We start from the raw sequence: 24,827 nt of genomic DNA on the forward strand, positions 1-24,827 counted from the left end.
CTGCTATGGATGAGGTTCTGGGTTTCATCCCCAGCACACATAAACCAAGTGTGCTGTACTCATTTGTACTTTCAGTACCTGAGAGATGCAGAAAGGGAGTTCACAAGTTCAAGGTTACCCTCACCTACAGAGTGAGCTGAGACAAGCTTGAAACATGGGATTTTGCTTCAAAATAGGTTAATTTGGGCTAGAGAGATGGCTCAGCAGGTAAGAGCACTGACTGCTCTTCTGAAGGTTCAGAGTTCAAATCCCAGCAACCACATGGCGGCTCACACCCATCTGTAATGAGATCTGATGCCCTCTTCTGGTGTGTCTGAAGACAGTTTCAGCTAAAATAAATAAATCTTTAAAAATAGGTTAATTTATTAAAGAGATATTCTGATATAGCTCTTGAGTCTACGAGTTCACTGAGACTACTCTTGCTAAAATTAGACAGGTCCTTTCCGTCAGCAGGTGTAGTTTATACTATAATTGTCTTTTCCTTCATCAACTCCTCATCTGAATGTCTCCTCCTACATACATGGTGTTATGAAGTCTCAGCCTCAGACTCTGCACTTTTTCAGATAGTTGCTTACCAACATGTTACCTATTTCACAGTCACATCATAACATTTCACATAGTGTACATAAATAGCCCAGCACAGTGTCTGCTAACACAGAAGCTCCAAACAAACAAGCAAAGGAAAAGACAGGGCTTTTCCACACCCTTCAACTTCCACGCCACGTGTGTGAGCCCTCCTTACACTATCCACAGCTTCCTGTACCAAGCCCTTTTCCTCTGCCTTTCTCTTAAGTATTGGCCTACAGCACTCCATACTTTTAAAACTTCACTACTACACAGACATTTTAATTCCCTGGCCTCTCATCTGTTTTCCTGCTCCTGCTGACATTCATTTCCTAACGACTTTCAGACTTTCACTTACAGGCACACTACACAAGTTGAGAAGATTCCAGTTTCAGCAGAGGGCAGATGTCTTGGCTTTGTGGGCCACACAGTCACTGTCAGGGGCTCAGCCCCTGTGGCAGTACAGTAGGGGTTCAGCCTAGGTGGTGTATAAATCAATGAGCACAGCTATATTTTTATCAAAATAATTTCTATATATTGGAATTTGAATTACATATGCCAAGAGATAATGTCTTTTAAATCTTTCTCAACCCTCTAAAAATTTAAAAGTAGCTGGACTTGGTTCCTCACGCCTTTAATGCCAGCACTGAGAAGGCAGAGGCAGGGGGATCTGAGTCCAGGATACAGAATGAACTCTGTCTTGAAAAAAAACAAGAGAAGCACCAAAACAACAAGAGACATAAAATAAGCATTTGTGAGTTTGAGGCCAACCTGGTCCACATAGCCAGTTCCAGGACAGCAAGAGTTACACACAGAGACCTTATCTCTAAGAAAAATTTAAAACTTAGCTGTTGGAAATGTGGCTCAGTGGTTAAGAGCGCTTGCTGTATGCCTTGAGACAGAGCCCAGATCCAAGCTTGTTACCCATCCATCTAACAATCAGGGTACTGGGCCTGGCTGCCATAGTCTGCCTCAAAAGGATAAGGCAGAGAGCAATAAGGTGAGACTCCTGATTGAAAACAGCACACACTCACTAAATACTCAAGATCAAGTTCCACCCAGGCACAGTGCCCATGTGGACATGCAAAACAAGTGTCTTGTACAAGGCTCGGGTACCTGCTCCACGTTCCCACTTCAGAACTGTCAGATAGGTTATCCTCATGGTCATCTGTAAGCTTTTTTTTTTCTCTCAAGTGCTTCTTAACCTAATATTAAACATAGAAGACTTCACAATTTTAAACTATTTCTTCACTCACAGCATCCAGCCAACTCTTCACTCATAAAACCCACCCACCCAACCCTCTTCTCCTAATGAACTGAACTCAGCCTCAAGGATTTTTTCACCTACGTGTATGGGTGTTTTGCCAGCACGCATGCCTGTGCATCTGAGGCCAGAAGTGGGCAGCAGGTCCTCTGACATCAAACTTGTAGTGGTCTGTCTTCATGAGGACCCTGGGAATTGGAACACTGAACCTCTGAAAGAGCAGCTACTTTCCTTAGCAGATGAGCCATCTACAAGTCCCCAGAAGGACTTGTTTTTAACGGTAAGCATCTGAATTACATGAGATGTTCACTTCGACCTATTATTCCATTCTAGAACCTAAAGAGTGAAATCTGTCAACCAAAGATCTGCTCTCCACTATTAGAAAACTTATACACAATCCCCCATTCAGCATAGATTTTAAGAACAGGGGGCCATCAAAATGACTCAATGACTAGAGAGGTATTACCCAAGCCTGACTCAGACCTTAGATTCCCAGAGCTCTCTTGGTGGAGGTAGAGCTTTCTCTGGAAAGTCATCCCTTGCACACTCATATACTCTTAGAAGGGAAAAAAAAGGAAATCTTTTTTTTTTTTTTTTTTAATGGAGAAAAGCTAAAAGGCCAGGCATGGTGGTATAATTCAGTACTCAAAAGGCTAAGGCAGGAGGACTGCTCAAAGAGTTTCAGCCATGCTTTCCTACAAATGAGATTCAGGGCAGCCTGAGCCATAGAGAGCCTTAAAACAAAAGAAGAGGTTAAGTAAGGCTTTACATGGGAATACTAGTTGGGTTACCCTTCCTTTCACGTCTTAATGAAACCGTTGTGAAGAGTCAAGACTTTCTCCCGTGATTTGGTTTGAAATTGTGTAGCCCATGCTAGCCTTGAACTGTAGTCGCCAGTTGGGATTAATGGCACAAACCACCCCCAACATGAGTAACTATTGGAACCCCGGCCAGCTTGCATTCTCCATCAGGGCGTCAGCCGAGGGCAGCGCCACTCTAGTACCAGCGCCCGCCCTGGGAGGTGACCAGGTGACCCGGGGCCTTGCCTGGCACGGACGCCGTGCTGCTGCTGCCACTCCTGTCGGCCACGGCGCCTTCCGTGCTCGGCCTGGACGCGGAGGCCAGGGTCCTCCCGCACAGGTCCTCCGCCCGCGACGGCGTCCAGCGTGGGGAACTCGAGAGCGAAGCCGCCTCCTGTCTCAGCATTTCTCTGGCCTTTCTGATACCCAAGGTTCTGCGCGCGAGGCTTCGAGCACTCCGAAGCTGAAGGCCTCCGGCCGCACCACTTAACAGGCGGGAGGCTAGGCGCATGCGCAGTGCTGTGATAGCGCAGGCGCAGGGACAAGCAGCACACGATGCACACGGCACAGGCGCAGGCACACAGTTCAGGTGTGAGCCGCTAGTTTCTCACCTTTGCTTCCAGAGTTGTGCCAGTTTGTTCTCATCACGTGATTCTGGAGCCTGTAAGACTCCTCACTCCTTAGGTATCCTACTAACAACCAACTTGGGTTGTCAACAGTTCATTTTAAAGGAGGGGAGGCCTTTCTGAGGACTGAGCAGAGGGAATTGCATACTTAGCACATCCCGCAATTACACACCCAGTACACTTTCCCCTGGTTTTTAGAATAACAGCATGTGTCTAGTACCCAATGTCCAAGAATGAGTCTTCACTCACAGGTGTACACATGGCATAGTACCGACCAGAGAACACAGAACACACGGGTGAGACCACATTGACAGCTAAAAATAGTATTTCTCAACCGTCCTATTGCTGTTTTGCGCATAGGGTAAAAACAAACTACAGCCTTGCACATAACCCCTGGGAAGCTCTTTACAAGCAACACATAAACTTGTAGGTGACAGAACTGAGGATAATTGTTCTCCAGCTAATAGTGCATTCACTCTATCTAGTACATGCAAACCACTCCCCACTCCATAGTGTGGTAGCTTAAGTAGGAATGGTCCCTATGGACTCTTATTTGAATGCTTAGGGAGGGAAGCAGCTCTAAGTAGGTGTGGTCTTCAAAGAACACGTGTCTGCCTGCCTGCCATCACAATGTACTAAACCTTTTAAAGCAAACCCTACATCTCAACAGTTTCTGGTCACAACTTATCTTCACAGATATAGAACACTACTTTATTAGGTATGTGCAGCATCAGCATGATTGAATGCTGAAGCAACAATTAAAGAGTCATTGTTAAACACACTTGGATAACCCTGCTAGAGTTCTAGTGCAGGGCTGGTAAGATGGCTCACTCAGCAGGTAAAGAGCACTGACTGCTCTTCTGAAGGTCCTGAGCTTGGATCCCAGCAACATGGTGGCTCACAACCACCTGTAATGAGATCTGACGCCCTCTTCTGGTGCTTCTGAAGACAGCTTCAGTGAGTTATGCCGGAGGGGGGCCAGCAGAGGTCCTGAGTTCAATTCCCAGCAGCCACACACATATAGCTCACAGCCATCTGTACAACTACAGTGTACTCATACCCATAAAATAAATCTTAAAAAAAAAAAGTTCTGTCTCAAAGGGAGATGCCTCCTTCCTAAAATGGTAAGGGCAGAGGTCCCCATGTCTGGTAACACTGACCACAGGGCAGCTATATCCCCAAGTCTAAATTACACCTATACCATTACTAGTCAAACTCTTTCTATTCACCCAATCAAGAAACAACTCCCACCTAAAGCCATTATGGAGTTGACCAATTCTTTGGTGATGACTTTCAGGATCCTGGCTGAGAAATTCTATCCAACAGCAGACTGGAATTTCCTGAAAAAATGTACCCCAAACCCCACTTAAAACAGGTGGTAAGGATTGATTATACAGGTGTTTCAGTTCTAAATAAAGTTATATACACAACAGCCACTCAATTTTCTGTCTTTTATTTAAATCATGAGGTTCACTCACTTTTATCACTTTTATTAACAGAAATCATTCCCCATCATTGTTACAGGACAGTAGGACACTAAAATCAGTTAAATACTTGCTCTAAGCAGTATTGACAAAAACTAGACTCAGAAGACTAAAGATCTAAATACATTTATTTTAGAATACTTATATAATTTATCATTAACATATGATATACAAAATATTAAGTCACTTCTAGGCTTGATAAACACCTCAAATACAGCAATTCATATTGCACACTAAAGCATCTTTCCTATCTGACTAGCTCACTAGTTCAGGCTGGACATTCACCCTCTGAAGCACTTCTTCAGGCATGCAAAAGACGGGGCTAACCGGCTTAATCTGCTCTTCTCCCAGAAGTGATAATCCAGCAATGCCAAATAAGGTGTGAAAGGGATCCACCTGTGGGAAGTTCATAAACATGTAAAATAAAGACTCAATCATCTGTTACGCATTTAAAGAAACTTCTAAAGCAACCTTGGGACTATTTCTTACAAGGCACTATTTTCAATACATTAGAAATGCTTGTAACCATGGAAGCCAACCTACAATGAAAACCCGCAAAGCCAGGATTGCACTTACCATATCTCCTGGCCTGTCTGCAAATCCTCCCGTCTCTTCATCTTGACATGCTAAGATGAAACTTCGAAGCTTTTCTCTGTCAATCCAATGAAGTCTCCCGATGATCTTTAGGGAGGCCAACACCCACCATGAATAACACACATCTGGTAACTAGAAGGGGGTGGGGGGAAGCCAGTAAGACAGCTGCCTCTACTTCACTGTATTCCCTCAAACTTGATGGATTTTTTTTTTTAATGTTTAAGCCTGTGTTCCAAAAGTGGAGAAGTGACCCTTCTGGTCAGGGTATAGTGGACAGATAAGGAGCTTAAGGTAGCTCAACTGCTACATTTTAGAACAACTTAGCCATAAACAGGATGGTAAGTGAAAACCCAAAAATGATTGTGCGGTAAGTTGAGACCACCTCATGTATTATTTCTCACACCACTTCTGTACTGTAGTTGGCAAACTACATCATCTTCATAAATAACGTAAATAACATCCTACTCCGTGCACAGCTGAGGCCACGGGTGAAACCCGTGGCATAAGAGGTTTTAGGCAGACCATTTTCTAGTGCTGTCCAGGTAGACGACATCTGCTAAGACTTCACAAAAGCCTCATTCCTACAGATCTACCTGCCTCAACAATCTCCATTTACTGAGCTCCAAGAGTAACTAACAGGCACATGAAGATATCCTAGTCTCTAGGTTTCAGCCCAGCAGCTCTCAGGCTGCTGAGATACTATCTGTAGGGGCATACTTCCCTGGGACTCACCACTCACAAATAAATAAAATTAGCATTTTACTAATTCTCTCTGCCCCTCTCACAAAGCAAGCTCCACACAGAAACTAACTATAGATCTGGAGCTCAGACTAGCAGCATTTCAAGTGTTCACTATCCATTTTTATTTATTGACTTGGTCCCCCTAAATAGAGCAGGCTAGCTTCAAAACCAAAGATTTCTTGCCTGTGCCACCCAGGTGATGTGGTTAAACTAAAAGCTGGGCTATCCCAAACCCCACATGTCCCAAGGCAGAAATGAATTCAGAGTCAATGAGACCAAGTTCTCTCCTTAAGGGAACGTAAAACTACATAAGAAAACCGATCAGTTCTAAGCACAAAGCACCACGAAGCCAAGGCTATAGCATCAAGAGCCACCAGATACCTTCTCAGGTCTTCCATTGAGTCCGCCTGAGGGCAACTGCCGTTCACAAAGCCACCAACCGAGTAAGTCAGAGTTCACTTGATGCAGCTGACTAGTTATGGCCAGGAATCCTGTGCAACAATAGATCTAAAATTACAGACATAAAGTACACAGGTAGAGTTTAATAGCACGTAACAGACACTACCAAAACCACTAAAGCTCCATCTTAGTGTCTCAGGTTGTACTGCTAGGTTCAATACAATGAAATGCTATACTTGGAATTTAAATTCAACATTCTCTGGGACAAGCAGAGACATGCTCAGTTGGACACACTGGGTCAGGTTAGTTCATTTGTATGAGTAAAGTCAGGTTCATGCCTCAAATCCCAGCATGTGGCAAGCCTTTCAGACAGCCAAGGTGAGCAAGCAAACAGTACAGAAGGTAGACCCCACATAGACAAATGTCAATAAGGAACACTGGTGTTCACTTATGAAGCTGTGCAGACCAGCATGTATACAAAACTCAGTAAGAAGGTGTGGCCATTTACAACACAAAACCCCTATATACTTAATTGCAAAATTACCTGTCCAGCATGAGACTCAGAGCCTGGTCTGCACCCAAATCCACCATCAAAGTTCATACAGGACAAAACAAACTCAATTGCCTTTTCCACATTAATAGCATCAAGCTTGCCCTATGAAGAGAAAGGAAGCAAGCCTATTACTTACGACTACCTGGCACTCACAATGTCCGGTCCTTTAATACAACATTCAAAACTTACCAAGAGAGCCAAAGTTGCCACTGCACAAAATGAGAATCTTGTATCGATTTCTCCTAAAAGACAGAGAGCCAGGGCAGATATGTAAATGCTACCAAGTCACCTTAGAACAAAACCTGTACAACCCATGAAATTTCCCAAAACCAAGACTAACTTTATGTTCACTAGGAGGCAGTCCCCCGAACTTCTAAGGAAACCAGCCAGCCAAACAGAAAGCAATGGACTTTCTAAGTAGCTTACAAAGGCACAGGAAAAAAAGGAACCTACAAAATGGAAGGATTATAGGCCCCATCCCCCAAAACTTCAGGTTAGTAATTTAGTAACACAAGTAACACCCTACTTTATAAAAGGTTCACATCCCACAAAGCAGCTGGTCTCAGGACTGCATTTTGTTCCACCCCAAACAGATTATCTAAATCAAAGGAAAAATTTTTCATCTCCCAACTCAGATATTTCCCAATTTGACAAACTTTTAAAGACCTCCTCGGGTCTTTACCTTCAGGGAGGTTAGCCCTTCCAAACTACTAAATATTGGGGATAAAACTTGAACCTACCTTATCTTTTAGTGTGGTGTGCTGACAAACCAGCACGGGCATGCTGGGACTTCCAGCAGGCCATTTTATTCCAGTTAGACCAACTGCTTAGTGGGACCTGAAAAGATGGAACAACTTGAAATCTTATGATTACTACACCAAGACAAAAGATGTTCTGAGTAGGAGGAGTAGCTGACTAAAACTGAAAACTGGTCTTACCCCAAATGTCTCCAGCAAAGGAACCATCTTCTTTCTGTAGACTCTGAACATAGGCCACAACTTTATCTACGTTGATAACATGAATACTATCATACAGAGTAAGAATCTGAAAGACAAGTGAGGGTTGATTTGTTCTAGATCTGTTCTAAGTCACCCGCTATGCCTTATAAACTTCTTGTTCCTTTGATAACCTAAGAAACAGGTGAGCTTTAACTATCCTCTGGCTCTTTACTGAAACCAAATTTGAACTGGACTGAGTTTCAGTAACATACAGATCAAGTTTTCCTTCCAAGGTCTCAGTGCCATTTCTAACTTGCATCAAGTTAGCATTCAGCTAATACATGCCATGACATCACTGACCTGTGGGACAGACTTCACTGGAAAGGAGTGAAGTAGCCTTAGGGTTGTCACACAAAGTGTCAAGGTTTCACAAGGGCTTACCTGGACAGCACTGAGTGTGTATAGAAGATGGGGGTCGTGCCCAATGCTAGCACTTACTCCCCCACACTCATGCTGGCATGACTTGATAAACACCAGTATTTCTTCTCTGTTCATACGATGAAGCTGTCCCATGAGGTCCATCACTGTCAGGCCCCAATAAACGCCACTCATTCTCAAGTATTCAGACATGCAGTACTCCTAGGAGAAGGGTCTTAATTTGTCACTCTGATCTTACATAACCCATTTCTACCTAAGTAAGCTGTGAACAACTTTAAGGCTTTCGAGCAGCGGTTCTTCACCCTTTGGGCCCAACACTATAATTCATAACAGCAGAATTAGTTATGAAGTAGCAACAAAAATTATCTTAAATGATTGGGGCTCGCCACAACATGCAGAACTGTTATGAAAGGGCCGCAGCATCAGGAAGATTGAGAAGAAATATTTTTAAGAGTCTCAAAGTGCCAAACCTCAGGTGAATTAAGCAAAAGTAACAATATTCATTCCTACAGTTTACCAATTATTGCATTTTACAAATGAAGTTTATGAATACAGAAAGATAAACAGCGTGAAAAATGGAAACCAAACCAAACATTACTTCACAAGCATTCACTCAGGTGAAGACCTCATTGGTGTGCTGCCGAACCAAACCAAAAGCTTAAAGGGATAGGTGGACAGTTGACAGGAAGGCCACAGACATTTGGACCTATGATTTCCCTTAAAATAAGGAAGTTACAGAGACAGCCAAATGTCTGCCAATATCATGTGTTCTTGAAAACTGAGAGCTGTTGCACAGAGAATGCTTTTACCCAAGTGATTCCCCTTTGGGGAGGGTCTCCCTACACACCTCAGGCTCTCACGCTCCGCCATCCTGCTCTGCCCCTTGTTGCTGACATCACAGGGCTGTGGTAATTTTCCCTGCCACCATTTCCCCAGGCACACTTTTACACCAAGTTTAGGTAAAACCTTTACAAGGTCTCAGCGTAATTCTAGAGCTAAAGTGTTAAGACACATCAGCATATTCAGATAATACATGCCAACACATCATTGACCTTCAAGGTTATACCCCAGACAGAGAGGAGGTGCACCTTCCACCCGCAGACCTGTACGTTAGCTCTTTATGTACCACTATGTATGGTTGATGCCTCCAATATGAAAGGTGTGTCTGTCTATCACAAGGGACTTTAAACCAGGCCTCTGCAGCTAGACACTGCTTTAAGAAACAGGCCTGTCCATTAGTATTATACTAATAGGTATTATACTTATTGCTGTTAGTCTTAGAAACTTTTCAACAGAAAATCATACGCACATAATCATCTTTCTTCGAGCCATAGGAGGCAATATAATCGGCATGCTTCTCCAGCAGCAGGGTGTCGGGGGCATCTGACTTGATGGTAACGTCCTTTTGCTGTGTACCCTTCGGAGAGAAAAGCAGACAGCTCATCATCCTTTACACTGTTGGCTTTTGTCATCCCAGACCCATACATAACCAGATCACAGTGGTACTTTTCAGGTCTCAGAGTAATTCTAGAGCTAAAGTGGTTAATAATCAACTTTAGATTCAGAATACATGCCAGCTCATCATTGACCTGAATTTTGATGCTCATGTTTTGAGTTAGGGCGACCAAATGCAATACATTCATTCTTAACAACTTGAAGCTTCAGAGCACCTTTCTACAGTCCTCAAATGTTATCCCCTTTACTAAAAAAAAAAAAAAAAAATCAGACCCATTGGCTCCGAATTCCACCTTCGGATCTAAGACTCAATCACCCACTAAAAAGGTCAAAGCGATTGCCAAAATAAATTATTTCCTATTTTATTTACAGTCTCAGCTTTGAACCCCTGCCCGGTCTGGAACTCCCTGTGTAGACCAGGCCGCCGGCTTCTGCCTCAAGATAGGATTAAAAGGCGTGGGCCAAGGCCGACTTTCTTCCATCCGGGTTTAAAAGTTTAACTTTGAAACAATATCCGTAAATGATCAAGTAACCTTGAGAAAAAAAAAAAAGGCAGGCACAAGTCCCCGATGTAATGAAAAAAAAAAAAAATCAGGCGGCCCAATCCAGAGAGGCTCACCCACGTACCACGGATAAGATCACACGCCTCGAGAAAACGCTGAGCCATAGCTCAGGGAGCCGTCTAAGTCCGACCTCAGGAGGCCGAGGCAGGGGCATTGCGGAAAGCTCCAGGCCAGCCTGGGCCTCACAAGAAAGCAAACCTTGCTGGCCCGCCCGCTCCCCTGGCTGCGCGAGCCCGCGATACCGCGCAGCAGGACCCACCGCCCAGGCCTCCCCGGCCGCCCAGGCCTCCCCGGCCTCCGCGCACCGCAGAGATGATGCTCTCACCATGTCCGACCGCCGAAAGACTGGAGCGCGCGGGAGCACAGGGAAATCAGCGTCCGCGCGCCTGCGCACACGCGCCCGCCCGGCGGCCCACGCCCTACCTAGCCGGCCACGCTCCGCCCGAAGGACCCCGCGGTCACGGTTTAGCCGGTCGCACTCCTGCCTGAAGGACTCCGCGGTCACGATGCAGCCGGCTGCGAGTCTGCCTGAAGGACCCCACGTCGCTTTCCTAGCATTCAAGGAGCCCGGGGATTGCTATCAACCACTGCGTACAAACCCTAAGTGCTACTGCTGACCTGTTATCCTAGCACTGGGAAAGTGGAAGCAGGAGGATCAGTGGTTCAAATCCTCAGCTGTGTAGGCACTTGGAAGCCATCCTGAGCTCGAGTCCCTACCCCCCAACCCCTCGAAGATTGATCAATTATAGTGTGTTACCCAGCTAATCAAAAAGCGCCACATATTTCGCTATGGAAAGATTCTTGAAAGATACCATGTGAAAATACATGCTTGGGTTTGATCCCAGAAACCACTAAAATAAGGCTAATTTTTCCACTCTAAACTTGTAAATTAATAAGGTTTAAACTCTTCATTTTTAACCTTTTTTTTAAAGTCCTGGACCTTGAACTCACAACTGAAAATGCTAGGCATGCGATCTCCCCCGCCCAGTTTGCCTCTTCAAACAATAAGATATGCCTCCCCACCCCAAAGAACTATAGCTGCAATAAAACTAGTTATACGTTCATTTATCTCTCCAAAGCCAAGACAGATACAGCCACGAGAGGGATTTGAATGTGGCCAGTCTAAACTGGAAAATGCTGTAAAATACAAATTATGTGCCATGCTTCTCATTTTAAAGTTTGCTTGTAGACTGCCTTTTCAATATCTTTGCTTATTATCCATATACAAACGCTACTCTCGGCCCTATCCACATAAGCCTTTCTATGCAGAGACTCTTGGCTGCCCAAGGTTCTCCAGAAAATACATCAGTTGAGGACTGATCTCTAAAAGCTTAGTGACTATCATAGAAGAAGGACACAGAAAGAATAATCGGAAAAGGATGAGAAGCCATCTTCTGGACATGACAGCCACGGCAGGCTTGAACTCAGAGCCACTGTGTTTATCTTGCACACAAATGACCCTGACAACAGTCAGTCATGGATGGGGAAGGGACTCTGCTGATCTAATGGGTACAGACGCGGCTGGGAAAGGGGGAACCGTTATCTTCAGATGTGTGCCTGGTGATAAGCTGACCAGGCATCGGTGGACTTCTCCAACCCCGTGGTCATACAGATAGCCCCAGTTAAACTCAGTGAGTCACAAAATAAAACACATGAATGTGGGAATGTGGGTTGTAAGGAGGAAAAAAGGGTGATATGTGGGAGGGAAAATAGCAGAGGTGGGGCAGTGGTGGCGCTTGCCTTTAATCCCAGCACTTGGGAGGCAGAAGCAGGCGGATTTCTGAGTTCGAGGCCAGCCTGGTCTACAGAGTGAGTTCCAGGACAGCCAGGGCTACACAGAGAAACCCTGTCTCGAAAAAACAAAAAACAAACAAAAAAAGAAAGAAAGAAAGAAAGAAAGAAAGAAAGAAAGAAAGAAAGAAAGAATAAAACCATCTGTAGGGCACACATTACATTGTTGTTTAATGAATGTCTACTTTCTATACCCAGAGAAGCCCCTGTCACTTTGTAAGTGGTAGAAAATTCCTATAATGTCAGCACCTAGAAAGTTGAGGCAGGAGGATCACAAATTTGATGTCAGCCTAGGCTGTTTAGTAAGTCTGAGGCCGGCTTGGGTTACATAGCGAAACTCTGCCCCACAAAATAAAAGAGGGAAACATTTATTGATTTTAACATTTTTAAAGATCTATTTATTCTTATTTAGTATTGGCAGTTTGTGTGTGTGTGTGTGTGTGTGTGTGTGTGTGTGTGTGTTGCCTGGAGAAGGCAGAGAGGATGTAGAGTCCCCCGGATCTAGTGTTACACACAGCTGTGAGCTGCCACGTGGATGCTAGAACTGATCGTAGCCACCGTGCCACCTCCCCAGCCCCTAGTTAAAACAGCTTTAATTAAGGTTCATGCTGTGAACTGTTGGAACTATAAACCTAGCTCACTAGCATTTAGAATACAGGCAGTCCCTAGCTGTCCTTAACGTGTTGACTGTATCATGGAACAGTGCTCGTTTCATCAATGATGCCATTGATTTCATCAGCTGTAGGACACAGTTGATTGCAAAGATGAGAAATGAGGAAAAAGTAGCCAGTGTCTATTAATTATCCAGACTTCTGCAATGTTACTATGATAAAATGTGTATTTCTGAATCAATGAAATAGAATAAATATGGAGTAGTTTCTGAAGTAGTAAATTTAAAGCTCTACAGTTAGGGTTAGGAGTAGATAGCTCATTTACCCTGCCTGTGTGAGACGCTGGGTCCATTCCCCAACACTTAAAGAAAGAAGGCACTGGTGAAACTGTTCACGATTTCTGATTTCTTTACCTCATCATTTTTCACTCATTTTAAACAGAGGGAAGTTGTGAGGGTTAATCTTGTCTGTTAGTTAGACTGGATCAGACACCAACTAAGAGACAAGCCTTGGTCTCTCCTAGGAGGGGTTTCCTAATCAGGTTTTGGGAAAAGGTCCACCTTCCAGTAGTAATCCAGATAAAAGGGGGTCTGCAGAAAGAGCTTTGTTTCTGCCTTATTGCCTTCTCATCTTGCTGTTGAGTTTATGTTGCTGCTGCTACTGCCAACATGACTATCCTTCACTAATACCAAAACCCAGTGTCTTCAAGCTTCGAACAGGCTGAAGACGACCATGTCTCCAGGAATCCCGCAGGACTCCAGCACCAGCTGCAACTTCTGAGGCTTCTTGAATAATCAGCTGCTGGGTTCTTGGCTTCTTCATACTGAAGAAGCCATTGTTGGACTATCATGTAAGCTAACCTATCTAATAAATCCTGTTACTATGTATCATTTCTATTTGTTTACTTTCTCTTAAGAACCCTGATTATCTCAAAAATCTTTTTGTGTATGTGTGTGTATACATGTGCACACTGTATGTGCCTGTGCATACATGTATATGCATGTGTGAAGGTCAGGGGTCAATGTTGTTGAATGTCTTCTTCAATCTCTCCACTTTATTTTTTTGTGACAGAATCTCTCACTAAACCTAGACCTCATAGATTTGGCTAGGCTAGATTTGACGTCAACAAGAGCCAGGGTTATAGCTTTCTCTGCCTCCCTAACTCTGGGATTACAGGCACAGAGCTAAACCATACTTTTCTGTGGGAACTAAGGATCCTCTTAAGTACTCATGACTATGCTGCAAGTATGAACTGAGCTGTCTCAGCAGATCACTAACTCTTTCTCTTTAACATTTATTTATTTTGTGGTGCACATGTGCACATTGCATACCATAGTGCACTTGTGGAAGTCAGAGGACATCTTGAATGAGTCTCTTCTCTCTCTCTACCACATGGGATCAGCTATTGATCAGGTTGGCAGGCACAGTGATAATTGTCCTACTCACTGATACATCTCACCAGCCCATGAGCGAAGTCTTATCTAGGGTAGGACTTGATGCTTCCGGGTAACCAGTGCTGAAGAGAACACTAGAGGTAAGATGAGGTTATAAAAGTAGACTTCGAATAATGCTTTAAAAGATGGAATTATATTAGTTAGGGTTTCCATTGCTGTGAAGAGACACCATGACCAAGGCAATTCTTATAAGAGACAACATAGGATCCCTCAAAGCCAACCAAAACAGTGGCACACTTCCTCCAACAAGGTCCCATTTCCTAATAGTAGCACTTCTCATGGGCCAAGCATATTCAAATCACTACAGGAATAGAAAAACATTTTAAAAATACAGTTCTGTCCCAGTGCTTGGAAATTGTGTGGATGGGAGTAATTTATTTTTAAATTTTACTTAATTTTTATGCATATTAGTGTTTGCTTGAATGTATGTCCATGTACCATGCACATGCAGTGCCCTTCCCACAAAGACCAGAAGAATGTGTCAGATCCACTGGGACCGGAGTCATAGACAGCTGGTGCTGGGAATTGAACTCAGGTCCTCTGGAAGAGCAGCCAGTCTTTTTGCTTCTGACTCAGCTCTCCTTCAGTATAGCTGTTGATGTATTCATTCTGTGCTTAGGTATATCATGTTTCTGAACAGGATATTTCATCAGTCTGGGAGCAAATGCTTAGCTACCCTGGATGGACTCACCAACAAGGGCATTGTAGTAATCAGTCCCTGTAGGTCTACTTAGGCAAAATGTCTTTTCATGGTTAACCTAGAAAGCTTCAGATGACAAGCACCCTTCCCCTCACCACGGTTCAGGCTCAGGCATGGCCTATATATACTGTAACCCTCATCTGGAGCAGCGATGATTAGGACTCTTTATGGTCCATTGAGTGATGGGCTACAGAAATCTGTTCTCTCTTAGGTGTGAGATGCCTAGTAGATTTGGTTAGTTGTTTTTGTATATCTGTGAGCCCTAATAAGTCAAAAGATGTAGGTGCATCAGGTCAGGAAGCACATCCCCACAGGTCTTAAATCTTAGACCTGTGTCCTCCTGTCTGTCTTTGGATCCAGATGTAGAACTCTTGGCTGCTTCTCCAGCACCATGTCTACAGAAGGATGCCATACTTCCTGCCATGGTGATAACGGACTGAACCTCTGAAACTGTAAGCCAGCCCCAATTAAATGTTTTCTAAGAGTTGCCTTGGTCATGGTGTCTCTTCACAGCAATGGAAACTCTAATTAAGACAAGCTCTCATTGCACACTGATGAAGTGTTTTCCCACTTTAGAATAGATTAGTAGAATTTATTAATTTGTAGAGGGAAATATGTCTGTTAAAGGAAGTCCCCAAACTCGCGGAACTGTCAACGTTAACTTCTAAGCTAAGTGTGCTGGTGCCTGCATACCATCCTAGCTCACAAGAGGGTTGCCACGGTTACACAGTGAGACCCTGCCTCAGAGAAACAACCACTCTTCCGAAGAAGCTATAGCTTTAAGGGGGAAAACGTTCTTACAGAAACTGCTAGCTTGGATCTTTAAACATCCAAAAGTCAGGCCAACTGTGGTGGTGTACACCTTTAACTGTAGCATTTAGGAACCAGGCTGGTGGATGCCTATGAGTTTGAGGCTAGTCTAGCCTACTTAGTGAGTTCCAGGCCATCCAGGGTCACAGAGTGAGACCTTGTCTCAAAAAAGTAAAAAAGAACGAACAAAACCAAGACAAAACAAAACAACAACAAACCCAAACAATTTGGTAGCCCTTTTAATGGCTTTCTGGTATCGTTTCACACGGATCATTTTATAAATTGCATGCTTGAGTCTGTCCATAACTCACGACATTCAAATCTAACTCCATGGTGCTTGTTAGAGGTAGAACCTCTGGGGGCTGATTATCCTGAGGGGAGGCCCTGAGGGGACAGTGGATTCCCTCTCCAAGGAGGCCATCACCTGTCTGGTCCTCTCTGCCTGTGGAGGACACTGCAAGAGACAGCAGCCCCAAGCCTGACCTTGGAATAACAGCTTGTAGCACCGACCCAGGGAAGTACATTTCTGTTTTTGATACACCACGCATTCCAAGGTCTTTGAATGTGAAGCTCAAGCTAAGGTATGTAATGCTACTAGATGAGGAAACGTGTGTGCTAGTTGTTAAAACCAAAGCTTTAAACATTCAGACACTACCACTAAGTTATACTGTAGCCCTAATGGCGATTTAAAACATTTACTTATTTTAGAGATTTATTTCTATTTTATGTGCACGAATGTTTTGCCTTGCACGTGTGAATGTGTACTGTAAACATGCCTGGTGCTCATGGGGGTCAGAAGAGGTTGGTCCCAGCTGGAATTACAGGCAGGTGTGGGCCACAGCGGGCCCTGCTTTCTCGAGAATGGCAGGTGTTCTTAACCGTTGAGCCCATTTGTTTTTCTCTCCAGAGGTCTTGCTGAGCCACACAGGTTTACTTCAAGTTTGTAATCCTTTTGCTTCAGCAGTGATGGGATTGTAGGTATGTGCCATGGTATCCACCTTTTTAACTTTATTATTTCTTTAATAAGGCTGTGTTCCTAAGGTGTATCCTTTATGAGATATAGTGGACGTAAAAGTAACATGCTTTCCTGAGCTCCGAGCCCTCCCGTTATTGTTAATGCTGAGCTCTGTAGCTTTGTTAGACAGTGTGGGGAGTGCGAGGAACCTTTAGACAGAGTGTGGGGAGTGCAAGGAACCAGAGGGTGCAGTAGGCTGCTGGTTTCTCGATTGCTGTGACAAAAAAAAAAAAAAATCTTGGACAAAAGCAACATAGGAAATGTTTATTTTGGCTTGTGGTTCAGGGTAATAGTCTGTCAGAACATAGGGTGATATCAGAGTACAGAGAATCAGAAAACATCCCTTCTGGGTTGCAACCTCATAGGAAGAAGAATGACATCAAGCAATCAGACTCCCCAGAGCACACAGACACGATCTAGAAGAACACACAAACTGCACACAGATACAACCCACAACAGCACACAGTGTTGTTTTATTTCAGTTCCTTTTTAAAGTCCTATGTGTGAAACACAACTGTATACAACAGCCCAAGGGTTTGTATAAACCTGAAGAGTCATAGAAACACATTAGGTTAGCTTTATTGAATTATTTTAAACAAGACAAATAAGATGCTGGTTCAGTATTAAGATTTTTCCAGAAAGTTTTTAGTTTTATAATGGGAGAATATGAATATAAACTTTTTACTCTTTTGTGCAAAATAAGCAAATATAACCAAAATTATAAAATTAACAGTTCAGCACAGAAACCTGTTACTTCCCAGCCTGAGGGTCCAAATCTACCACATTGCTCAGTGTATGTGTGAGAATCCTAAGTTCTTTCTTGACAAGTCACCTCTCTTGTCACTTGAATGAATATTAAAACTCCAGAATATTTTTCCATTTTAAGTGATCAAGGAACAAACTAACACAGGGCTAAGAACCAATCATTGTCCCAAAACCAAACCTCTCTAGAAAGGGTCCCCGTGGCGCTCAACAGAGGTACCCTCCATGGGAGTCCACTGCATAGATCTGCGACATAGTCTTCTATCTCATTCATTGGGAAGACAGTAAAGCCCCTTTTCCCCTTTTCCCCTGAAGCAGCAATAGTGCTTTGAGCTAAGTTGCAAGAGGGTGAAGCATCAACCAATAGTCATTTCTGTTAATTTTTATACTTTTCAATATGCTCACGAGCTATGATCAGCCTCTGAATTTGTGCAGTACCTTCATAAATCTGAAAGATAAACACAAAGTTGTTTAAACATCTGGATTCATTTGATGTCTCACCTCTACTGTAGCACCAAACTAAAATGTTATTTTATATACACATATGATATGTAATTATATTATGTATTATAATATCAGTATTACAGATATTACATAATAGTTTATAACTAATAACAATCAATAAATAAAATTAACATAGTATATTATATAATAGTAATATTATATAGTATATTATATATAATATATAACATTTTAAGATATAATATATTATACATATCTACCCCTCCAGAGACTGGAGGCCCCAGGGAGTTTAGAGGTCAGGTGGGGTGGGGGGTGGGGACAGCCACATGGAGACAGGGGGGTGGGGAGGAGGAATGGATGTAGAACAGTCAGAGGGTGGATGGTGGTGGGGGGAATAAAATATGGAGTGTAAAAAAAATAATAAAATAAATATAAAAACAATTATTTTACAAAATTGGAAGGCAGGATTAAAACAACAAAGAAAACAATATTTACATTTCAAAATGTTTGGGAAGTCTAAGGTTTAGTATCACCAGAGTATTTATTATCTAACTCTTCTCAGCTGCTCCTAGCTGTGTCCTTTAGTCATTCTCTCTTCTTACTATCAAACATTGGAGGCTTTGGGCTTTAGTCCCAGGTAATCCACCATCTTTCCTACTCCCAGCTTCTAACCCCAGTGTCACATGCATTCATTCACTGTTGGGTGCTAGGGGAAAGTCCAGTGGTTGACAGCAACAGTGAAGGCTTTAGGAGATGCAAGGGAGCCCTAGAAAGACTGGTGACTTGGTTAGAATACAAACCACAATGTTCAGTTTTCCTGGGCGTGAATAGTCTGGCCTGAAGAGGCAGAGAATTGTGGAGACGAAATTCTGAATGGCATATTTCATTATGTATGTGAATGTTTTGCCTACATGTATGGATGTGCGCCACATGCATGTCCAGTGTCTATGGGCTTCAGATATCCTGGAACTGTTGTTGCAGATGGTTATGAGCCCTCATGGGAGTGCTGAAAATCAAACCCAGGTCCTCTCTAAGAGCTGCCAGTGCTCTTAACTGCTGCGCTGCCTCTCTGGCCCCATCATCTTTAGTGTTGATAATGTTACAGTCTCAGGGCTTGTCTTCTGTAGGGCTAATGACACAAGGCTTTCTGTTGTATGAAAATACACTAGCGGTATGCAGAACAAGGTGGGACACTAAGAGGCATAGATAACTAACTCACAATGGAGAACATGCATATTTCTATTTTTTTCATGAAGTTACCTTTTTTCTTATTGCCAACTTAATTTCAGAGTCAAGTATCAGTTCTCAAGGACACATGGCTTTTAACTGTTAAATACAGTTTCAATTAATTAAGGAAAGTCAGGCTGGAGAGATGGCTCAGCTGTTAAGGGCAATGGCTGCTCTTCCGAAGGTCCTGAGTTCAATTCCCAGCAACCCCATGGTGGCTCACAACCATCTGTAATGGGATCTGATGCTCTCTTCTGACATGCAGGCGTACATGAAGATATAGTACTCATACATATAAAAATAAATAAATCTTAAAAAAAAAAGATGCCACACAACATTCAAGACAAGTATATATAATTTTCAGAGGCAAAAGATGTAGCTTGTAATTGGTTAAAAAAAATTGAAGGGGCTGGTGAGATGGCTCAGTGGGTAAGAGCACTGACTGCTCTTCCAAAGGTCCTGAGTTCGGATTCCAGCAACCACATGGTGGCTCACAACCACCCGTAATGAGATCTGACACCTTCTTCTGGTGCGTCTGAAGACAACTACAGTGAATTACACCAGAGCGAGCGGGGCCGGCAGAGGTCCTGAGTTCAATTCCCAGCAGCTACACACATGATGGCTCCTGGCCATCTGTACAGCTACAGTGTACTCATACACATAAAATAAATTTAAAAAAAAACTGAATCTTTAAAAAATTGAAGCTGCAAAGGCAGCATTAGACAGGTGACACATGCCTATGTTGTTTGCTGGTCTAGCTCTTTCCCTCTTAGCAGTTACACTTAATAAAAAACAGCATTCCTTTTATGTGTTGATTAGTTACAAAACCTGACTCCTACCAACCTGTAACTATCATTTATTTTATCTAATTGTTTTTACATTCACATGGAACTAACAATGGTTAGGAGTTGTTAGTTCTCTTTTACTACCATGTGGAGTCTAGGGATCCAACCCAGGTTGTCAGAGTGGTAGCAAGTACTTCTACCCTCTGAGCCATTTCGCTGGTCCAAATGTCACTAGCAGTTGTTTGACACCTACGGTTGTCTTGTGTGAGTGTCCTATGTCCTCAGAAACAAACTGTTAGAGCTCACCTGATAGATCTTAGCGTCCCTCATGAGCTTCTCCACCGGGTACTCTGTGTTGAATCCATACCCTCCGAAAATCTGCACAGCATCAGTAGCTAGCTGATTGGCAATGTCTCCAGCAAAGGCCTTCGCAATCGAGGCATAATACGTGTTCCGGCGGCCGGAGTCAACCTCCCAGGCTGCTCTCTGGTAACTGAGTCTAGCAAGTTCAACTTTCATCGCCATTTCTGCGAGCAGAAATGAAACTCCTTGGTGCTAGAATTAAGGGGAAAACAGTTAAAAAATTGTAATATTTTTCTTAAAACATTTTTTCCTTTTACATTTTATTTCATACTAATCGTGGATGTGCAGAAAAGTTCCAGCCAGGTTCCCCTAGTGGTAAGACGAGGGCAATCGGCATGGACCTGCAGAGCTATATAGACCCTAGCCAGGCTGGCCAAGTTCCCCACCAACTATCCTGTTATTTTTTTCGGTATCGCAAATTGATTCAAACTATTTTTTTCTCTTTGGGATTTTTTTGAGACAGGCCTTTTCTGTGTAGCCTTGGCTGTTGTGGAATCACTTTGTAGATCAGGCTGACCTCAAACTGAAGAGATTTGCCTGTCTCTGCCCAAGTGCTGGGATTAAAGGCGTGCACCAGAGGCCTGAATATGCATTTCTTTCTTTCTTTGTCTTTCTCCCCCCCCCCACCCCCCGAGACAGGGTTTCTCTGTGTGGCCTTGGTTGTCCTGGAACTCACTCTGTAGAGCAGGCTGGCCTCAAACTCAGAAATCCGCCTGCCTCTGCCTCCCAAGTGCAGGGATTAAAGGCGTGCGCCACCATCGCCCAGCCTGCGCTTGTTATTTTTAAGGCCTTGAAGTCAGAGCAATCCTCCTGCTTCAGCCTCTTGAATGCTGGGGTTATAAGTGTGTGTCACTATATATAGCTTGTTATTTATTTGTTTGTTTTTTAAAGGATTTTGTTATATAGCCCCAGCTGCCTAAAACTCTTCCTTTCTCAGCCTGCTGAGTACTGTGACTTCAGACTTGGGATTAATTTCAAAGATTTATTTATTTTATGTGTGGTTATTTTACTAAGTACGCCATGTGCATGCAATGCCCTCAGAGACCAGAGAGGGCATCAGAGCTACTGGCACCGGAGTCACAGATGGTTGTGAATGGCCATCTGGGTGGTGGTAAGAGCCCAGAGCATTCCATGCTCTTAACCACTGAATCATCTCTCTAGATGAATTATTTTTTTCCAAACAAGGTCTCTTTATGTAGCCCTGGTTGTCCTGAAACTCGCTATGCAGACCAGCCTGGCATCTACCTGGGCTCACAGGCCTTGGCTTCCTGAGAGCTGGGATTAAAGGCATGGGTCACTATGTCTGGCTAGAGTTTAATTTTTGAATAGACAGAATACCCACCAATTAAACATTCCAAAAGTAAAGAGATATTTAGTAAACATTTCCCCTCCTCATTCAGTCATCCCTGCATATAGCCCACCTACCTAGCTCCCTCCCAAGAGGTAAACAATGGTGTTGGTCTGTGGTTCTTATCCTTCCAGAGGCAGTTCACACACTGGAATGCAAATGTCCCCTATGTCTTTACACACACGCTGTATCAGTGCATAAAGAATTTTCTTAGTTTTTGTAGATGCTCAGACTCCATCTCTCTCTCTCTTTCTCTATCTTTTTTCTTTTTTTTTTTTTTTTGGTTTTCCGAGACAGGGTTTCTCTGTGTAGCCCTGGCTGTCCTGGAACTCACTCTGTAGACCAGGCTGGCCTCGAACGCAGAAATGCGCCTGTCTCTACCTCCCAAGTGCTGGGATTAAAGGCGTGTGCCACCACCGCCTGGCTTCCATCTCTCTTTTATGGATCATTAATATTTTGATTATTTTTGCACAATGCTGAGAGAAAGGGTAGTGTGACACAGGTCATAGCTTAGTGTTCTATATATATATTTAAGATTTATTTATTTTATGTGTGTTCTGTGTGTGCTGCCGTGTGGGTTCTAGGAAGGAACTGAACCCCAGTCCTCTAGAGGGGCAGCCGGTGTCCTTAACCCCTGAGCTGTCCTTCCAGCCCCAGAGGTAGCTTTTCTTTATGTGGTGCTTTTATTGATTGCTGAATGTGATTCATAAGAGTTGCTCTCTGTGACATGTTCAGCATGTGGTAGCCTCTCTCCCTTTGATTTTGGGAACTCCGCCTTATAGGTTTCATTTGGGGACTTTGGATTCTTTGTAAGTGCTTGTTCTACGACAAATAACTTATCTCCAAGGTAAATGTTCCCGAGAGTAGAGACTGCCGAGCCTCTTTTCCACATTAGGGACAGGATCTGTAAATAAGTGACTATCAACTCTATCTCACGTGGAATGGCTTCCAGTGAGAGCGTAAGGGGATGCCATCAACACGCCATGGGCAAGGTAATGCTGGGAGGTAAGTGCGTGCTGGAGGCTCCATGGCGTAGAATGAACGTACCGAGATGCTTTGTTGTCGTCAATGGGGAAGTTAGAGGAATTTGAAAGAAATGAAAGAACATATTAGAGGAAAAAATAAAGCTAGAGAGGACAACGAAACATTGACAGAAGTCCCCTGTACAGGCATGGAGTTCCGTGCAGAAGTCAAGGCTAGAGAGAAAATACTTAGAAAAGCTCAGAGCCATGTTGTCAGATGAAACCAGACTGGGAGTCATCGTCCACCATTCCCACTTTACTGAAGAGGGAGCTGAGGCAGAAGGAAGTGAAGAAGTCTCTAACGACCCACAGGGATAATCATGAAGCCAGGCTGGATGGTGCCCATGTTATGATGGTGCACACATCATCCCAGGACTCAGGAGGCAGAGATGGGATCTCAGTGTGTGTCAGTGCCCATGTTATGATGGTTCACACATCATCCCAGGACTCAGGAGGCAGGGATGGGATCTGAGTGTGTGTCGGTGCCCACGTTATGATGGTACACACATCATCCCAGGACTCAGGAGGCAGGGATGGGATCTGAGTGTGTGTCAGTGCCCATGTTATGATGGTTCACACATCATCCCAGGACTCAGGAGGCAGGGATGGGATCTGAGTGTGTGTCGGTGCCCATGTTATGAGGTGCACACATCATCCCAGGACTCGGGAGGCAGGGATGGGTGGATCTCAGTGAGTGTCAGGCCAGCCTGGCCTACCAAAACATGTTTACTGAGAACACACACTAAAATCTATAGCAGAGTATCAGTTATACAGAAGGCATGTAATACATATATTCTTTTTCTCAACAATTTACAGAGTGACTGTGAGCAACACAGCCAAAAGAAACTCTGCTCTCACAGGCAATAGTGATGGAAGCATAGAATCTTCTTCCTCACAAAACAGAGAAGACTATTTTGTTCTTTAGAGGTAATTTCTAAATGTTTAGATGTATTGAGTGTCAAATGTCAACAAAGCAAGCACAGTGTTAAGAGTACCTCAAGGGCTGGGTAGAGGGCTGTCAGGAAAATGCTTGCAACAGAGCCTGAGGACCAGACTTCGGATCCCTGAAACTGATGTGAAAAAGCTGGATGCAGAGGCTTGTGCCAGGAATCTCAGTACCAGAGAGGCAAAGACAGGCAGATGCCTTGAGCTCACCTAACCTAACTGCAAGCCCCAGGCCAGTGGGAGAGGTTGTATGAACAAAACAAAATAAAAAAGCTAAGAGCAGCGGGACACCAGGGTGGTCCTCTGGTCTCCACACAGATGTAGAATATGTGCACTCAACCATGAAAACACACACACACACACACACATACACAGAGGGGGAGAGAGAGAGAGAGAGAGAGAGAGAGAGAGAGAGAGAGAGAGAGAGAGAGGGAAAGAGAGGGAAGGAGGGAGGGAAGGAGGAGAGAAGGGAGGGAGGAAGGAAAGGAGGGAGGGAGGGAGGGAGGGAGGGAGGGAGGGAGATTGATTACCTCCACTAGCAGCTTTCCAAACGTCTTCCTATCCAGGGCATACTTTGTGGCTTCATCCAGAGCTCTCTGGGCTAGCCCGACAGCTCCAGCTGCAACCTAGAACACGAGCATTACTTGAAGCAAAAATTCACACCGTCATCAAGACACACAGCTTATGGCTTGATTCTCAGTGAAGGACTAAGGCAGACAGGGAGTGGCGTCACTGTGGGGGGAGGAGAGTACTTGGGTTTATTTTTGAATTACAGGTAACAGCAGGGCTGGGAGTGCAGCTCAGTGGCAGCAGGCATGCTTGGCTTTCAGTAGAGCCTGAGTTTATCCCCACGGCCGTGCAATCAATCAATCAATCAATCAATCAGTCAATCAGTCAACCGTGGGGCTGAGGCTCATAGCCTAGTGAGGTCACTGCTGTTTAACCAGGAAGCTTTCCATAAACTCAGGCTAAGGAAGCAGCAGGGTCCACAGTGATCCATAATCGACAGGAACAATCAATGTGGGGGTGAACTCCCTGGAAATCCAGCAAAGACTACCCTAGCATCTGCTACGTTAGTTTCTATACTGGGCAGCAAAAGAAGATGAACTACAC

General features: G+C 43.9%; 3 protein-coding genes and 3 non-coding genes across 12 annotated transcripts in view; all 6 read right to left on the reverse strand.

Annotated features, from left to right (window-relative positions):
* Msh4 (mutS homolog 4) overlaps window positions 1-4,090 on the reverse strand; it is a 49,576-nt gene extending 45,486 nt beyond the window's left edge. For 3 of the 5 annotated variants that reach the window (XM_031375917.1, XM_031375916.1, XM_031375915.1), the window contains exon 1: window positions 2,875-4,090. In XM_031375917.1, coding sequence (XP_031231777.1) covers window positions 2,875-3,139 — 265 coding nt within the window. In that variant the 5' untranslated portion in view covers window positions 3,140-4,090. Of the gene's footprint in view, window positions 1-922; window positions 1,048-1,680; window positions 1,981-2,874 lie in introns of those variants that run through there. The other 2 variants (XM_031375918.1, XM_031375919.1) reach the window with 2 other exon arrangements.
* Window positions 4,091-4,691: 601 nt separating this feature from the next.
* Rabggtb (Rab geranylgeranyltransferase subunit beta) lies at window positions 4,692-10,845 on the reverse strand. Of its 3 annotated transcripts, none has more exons than XM_031375921.1 (9): window positions 10,745-10,845; window positions 9,711-9,818; window positions 8,405-8,602; window positions 7,964-8,069; window positions 7,215-7,267; window positions 7,017-7,127; window positions 6,455-6,580; window positions 5,315-5,464; window positions 4,692-5,134 (listed from the first exon to the last, which is right to left on the reverse strand). In XM_031375921.1, exons 1-9 carry the CDS (start codon window positions 10,745-10,747, stop codon window positions 4,994-4,996), a joined length of 996 nt encoding a protein of 331 aa, XP_031231781.1. In that variant the 5' UTR covers window positions 10,748-10,845; the 3' UTR covers window positions 4,692-4,993. The 3 variants fall into 3 exon arrangements, with proteins under 3 accessions (XP_031231781.1, XP_031231782.1, XP_031231780.1); XM_031375922.1 differs by having other exon boundaries at window positions 10,725-10,758; XM_031375920.1 differs by lacking the exon at window positions 10,745-10,845 and having other exon boundaries at window positions 9,711-10,698.
* LOC116094539 lies at window positions 8,254-8,324 on the reverse strand. Its single transcript, XR_004120180.1, has one exon. It is a non-coding gene; the product is annotated as a small nucleolar RNA SNORD45 (small nucleolar RNA).
* LOC116094538 lies at window positions 9,374-9,454 on the reverse strand. Its single transcript, XR_004120179.1, has one exon. It is a non-coding gene; the product is annotated as a small nucleolar RNA SNORD45 (small nucleolar RNA).
* Window positions 9,912-9,991, reverse strand: LOC116094537. Its single transcript, XR_004120178.1, has one exon. It is a non-coding gene; the product is annotated as a small nucleolar RNA SNORD45 (small nucleolar RNA).
* A 6,193-nt stretch (window positions 10,846-17,038) lies between the features above and the next one.
* The window catches only part of Acadm (acyl-CoA dehydrogenase medium chain), a 21,877-nt gene continuing 14,088 nt past the window's right edge, over window positions 17,039-24,827 (reverse strand). Inside the window, exons 10-12 of the mRNA XM_031375923.1 lie at window positions 24,245-24,340; window positions 20,343-20,591; window positions 17,039-18,010 (exon numbers count right to left, since the gene is read on the reverse strand). Coding sequence (XP_031231783.1) covers window positions 17,939-18,010; window positions 20,343-20,591; window positions 24,245-24,340 — 417 coding nt within the window. The 3' untranslated portion in view covers window positions 17,039-17,938. The remainder of the gene's footprint in view (window positions 18,011-20,342; window positions 20,592-24,244; window positions 24,341-24,827) is intronic.

Source organism: Mastomys coucha, unplaced genomic scaffold (assembly GCF_008632895.1).
Source record: "Mastomys coucha isolate ucsf_1 unplaced genomic scaffold, UCSF_Mcou_1 pScaffold16, whole genome shotgun sequence".
NCBI classification, from domain to species: Eukaryota; Metazoa; Chordata; class Mammalia; order Rodentia; family Muridae; genus Mastomys; species Mastomys coucha.

What these genes read in the sequence shown, in the direction of transcription:
- Rabggtb (XM_031375920.1), bottom strand. Translation starts at nt 9,848, where the DNA reads ATGATGAGCTGTCTGCTTTTCTCTCCGAAGGGTACACAGCAAAAGGAC. An exon ending in ACACACTCAGTGCTGTCCAG is followed by an intron (nt 8,070 to 8,404) that starts GTAAGCCCTTGT and finishes CTTGTCTTTCAG; the next exon opens with ATTCTTACTCTGTATGATAG. An exon ending in TCAATGGAAGACCTGAGAAG is followed by an intron (nt 5,465 to 6,454) that starts GTATCTGGTGGC and finishes ACCCCCTTCTAG; the next exon opens with TTACCAGATGTGTGTTATTC.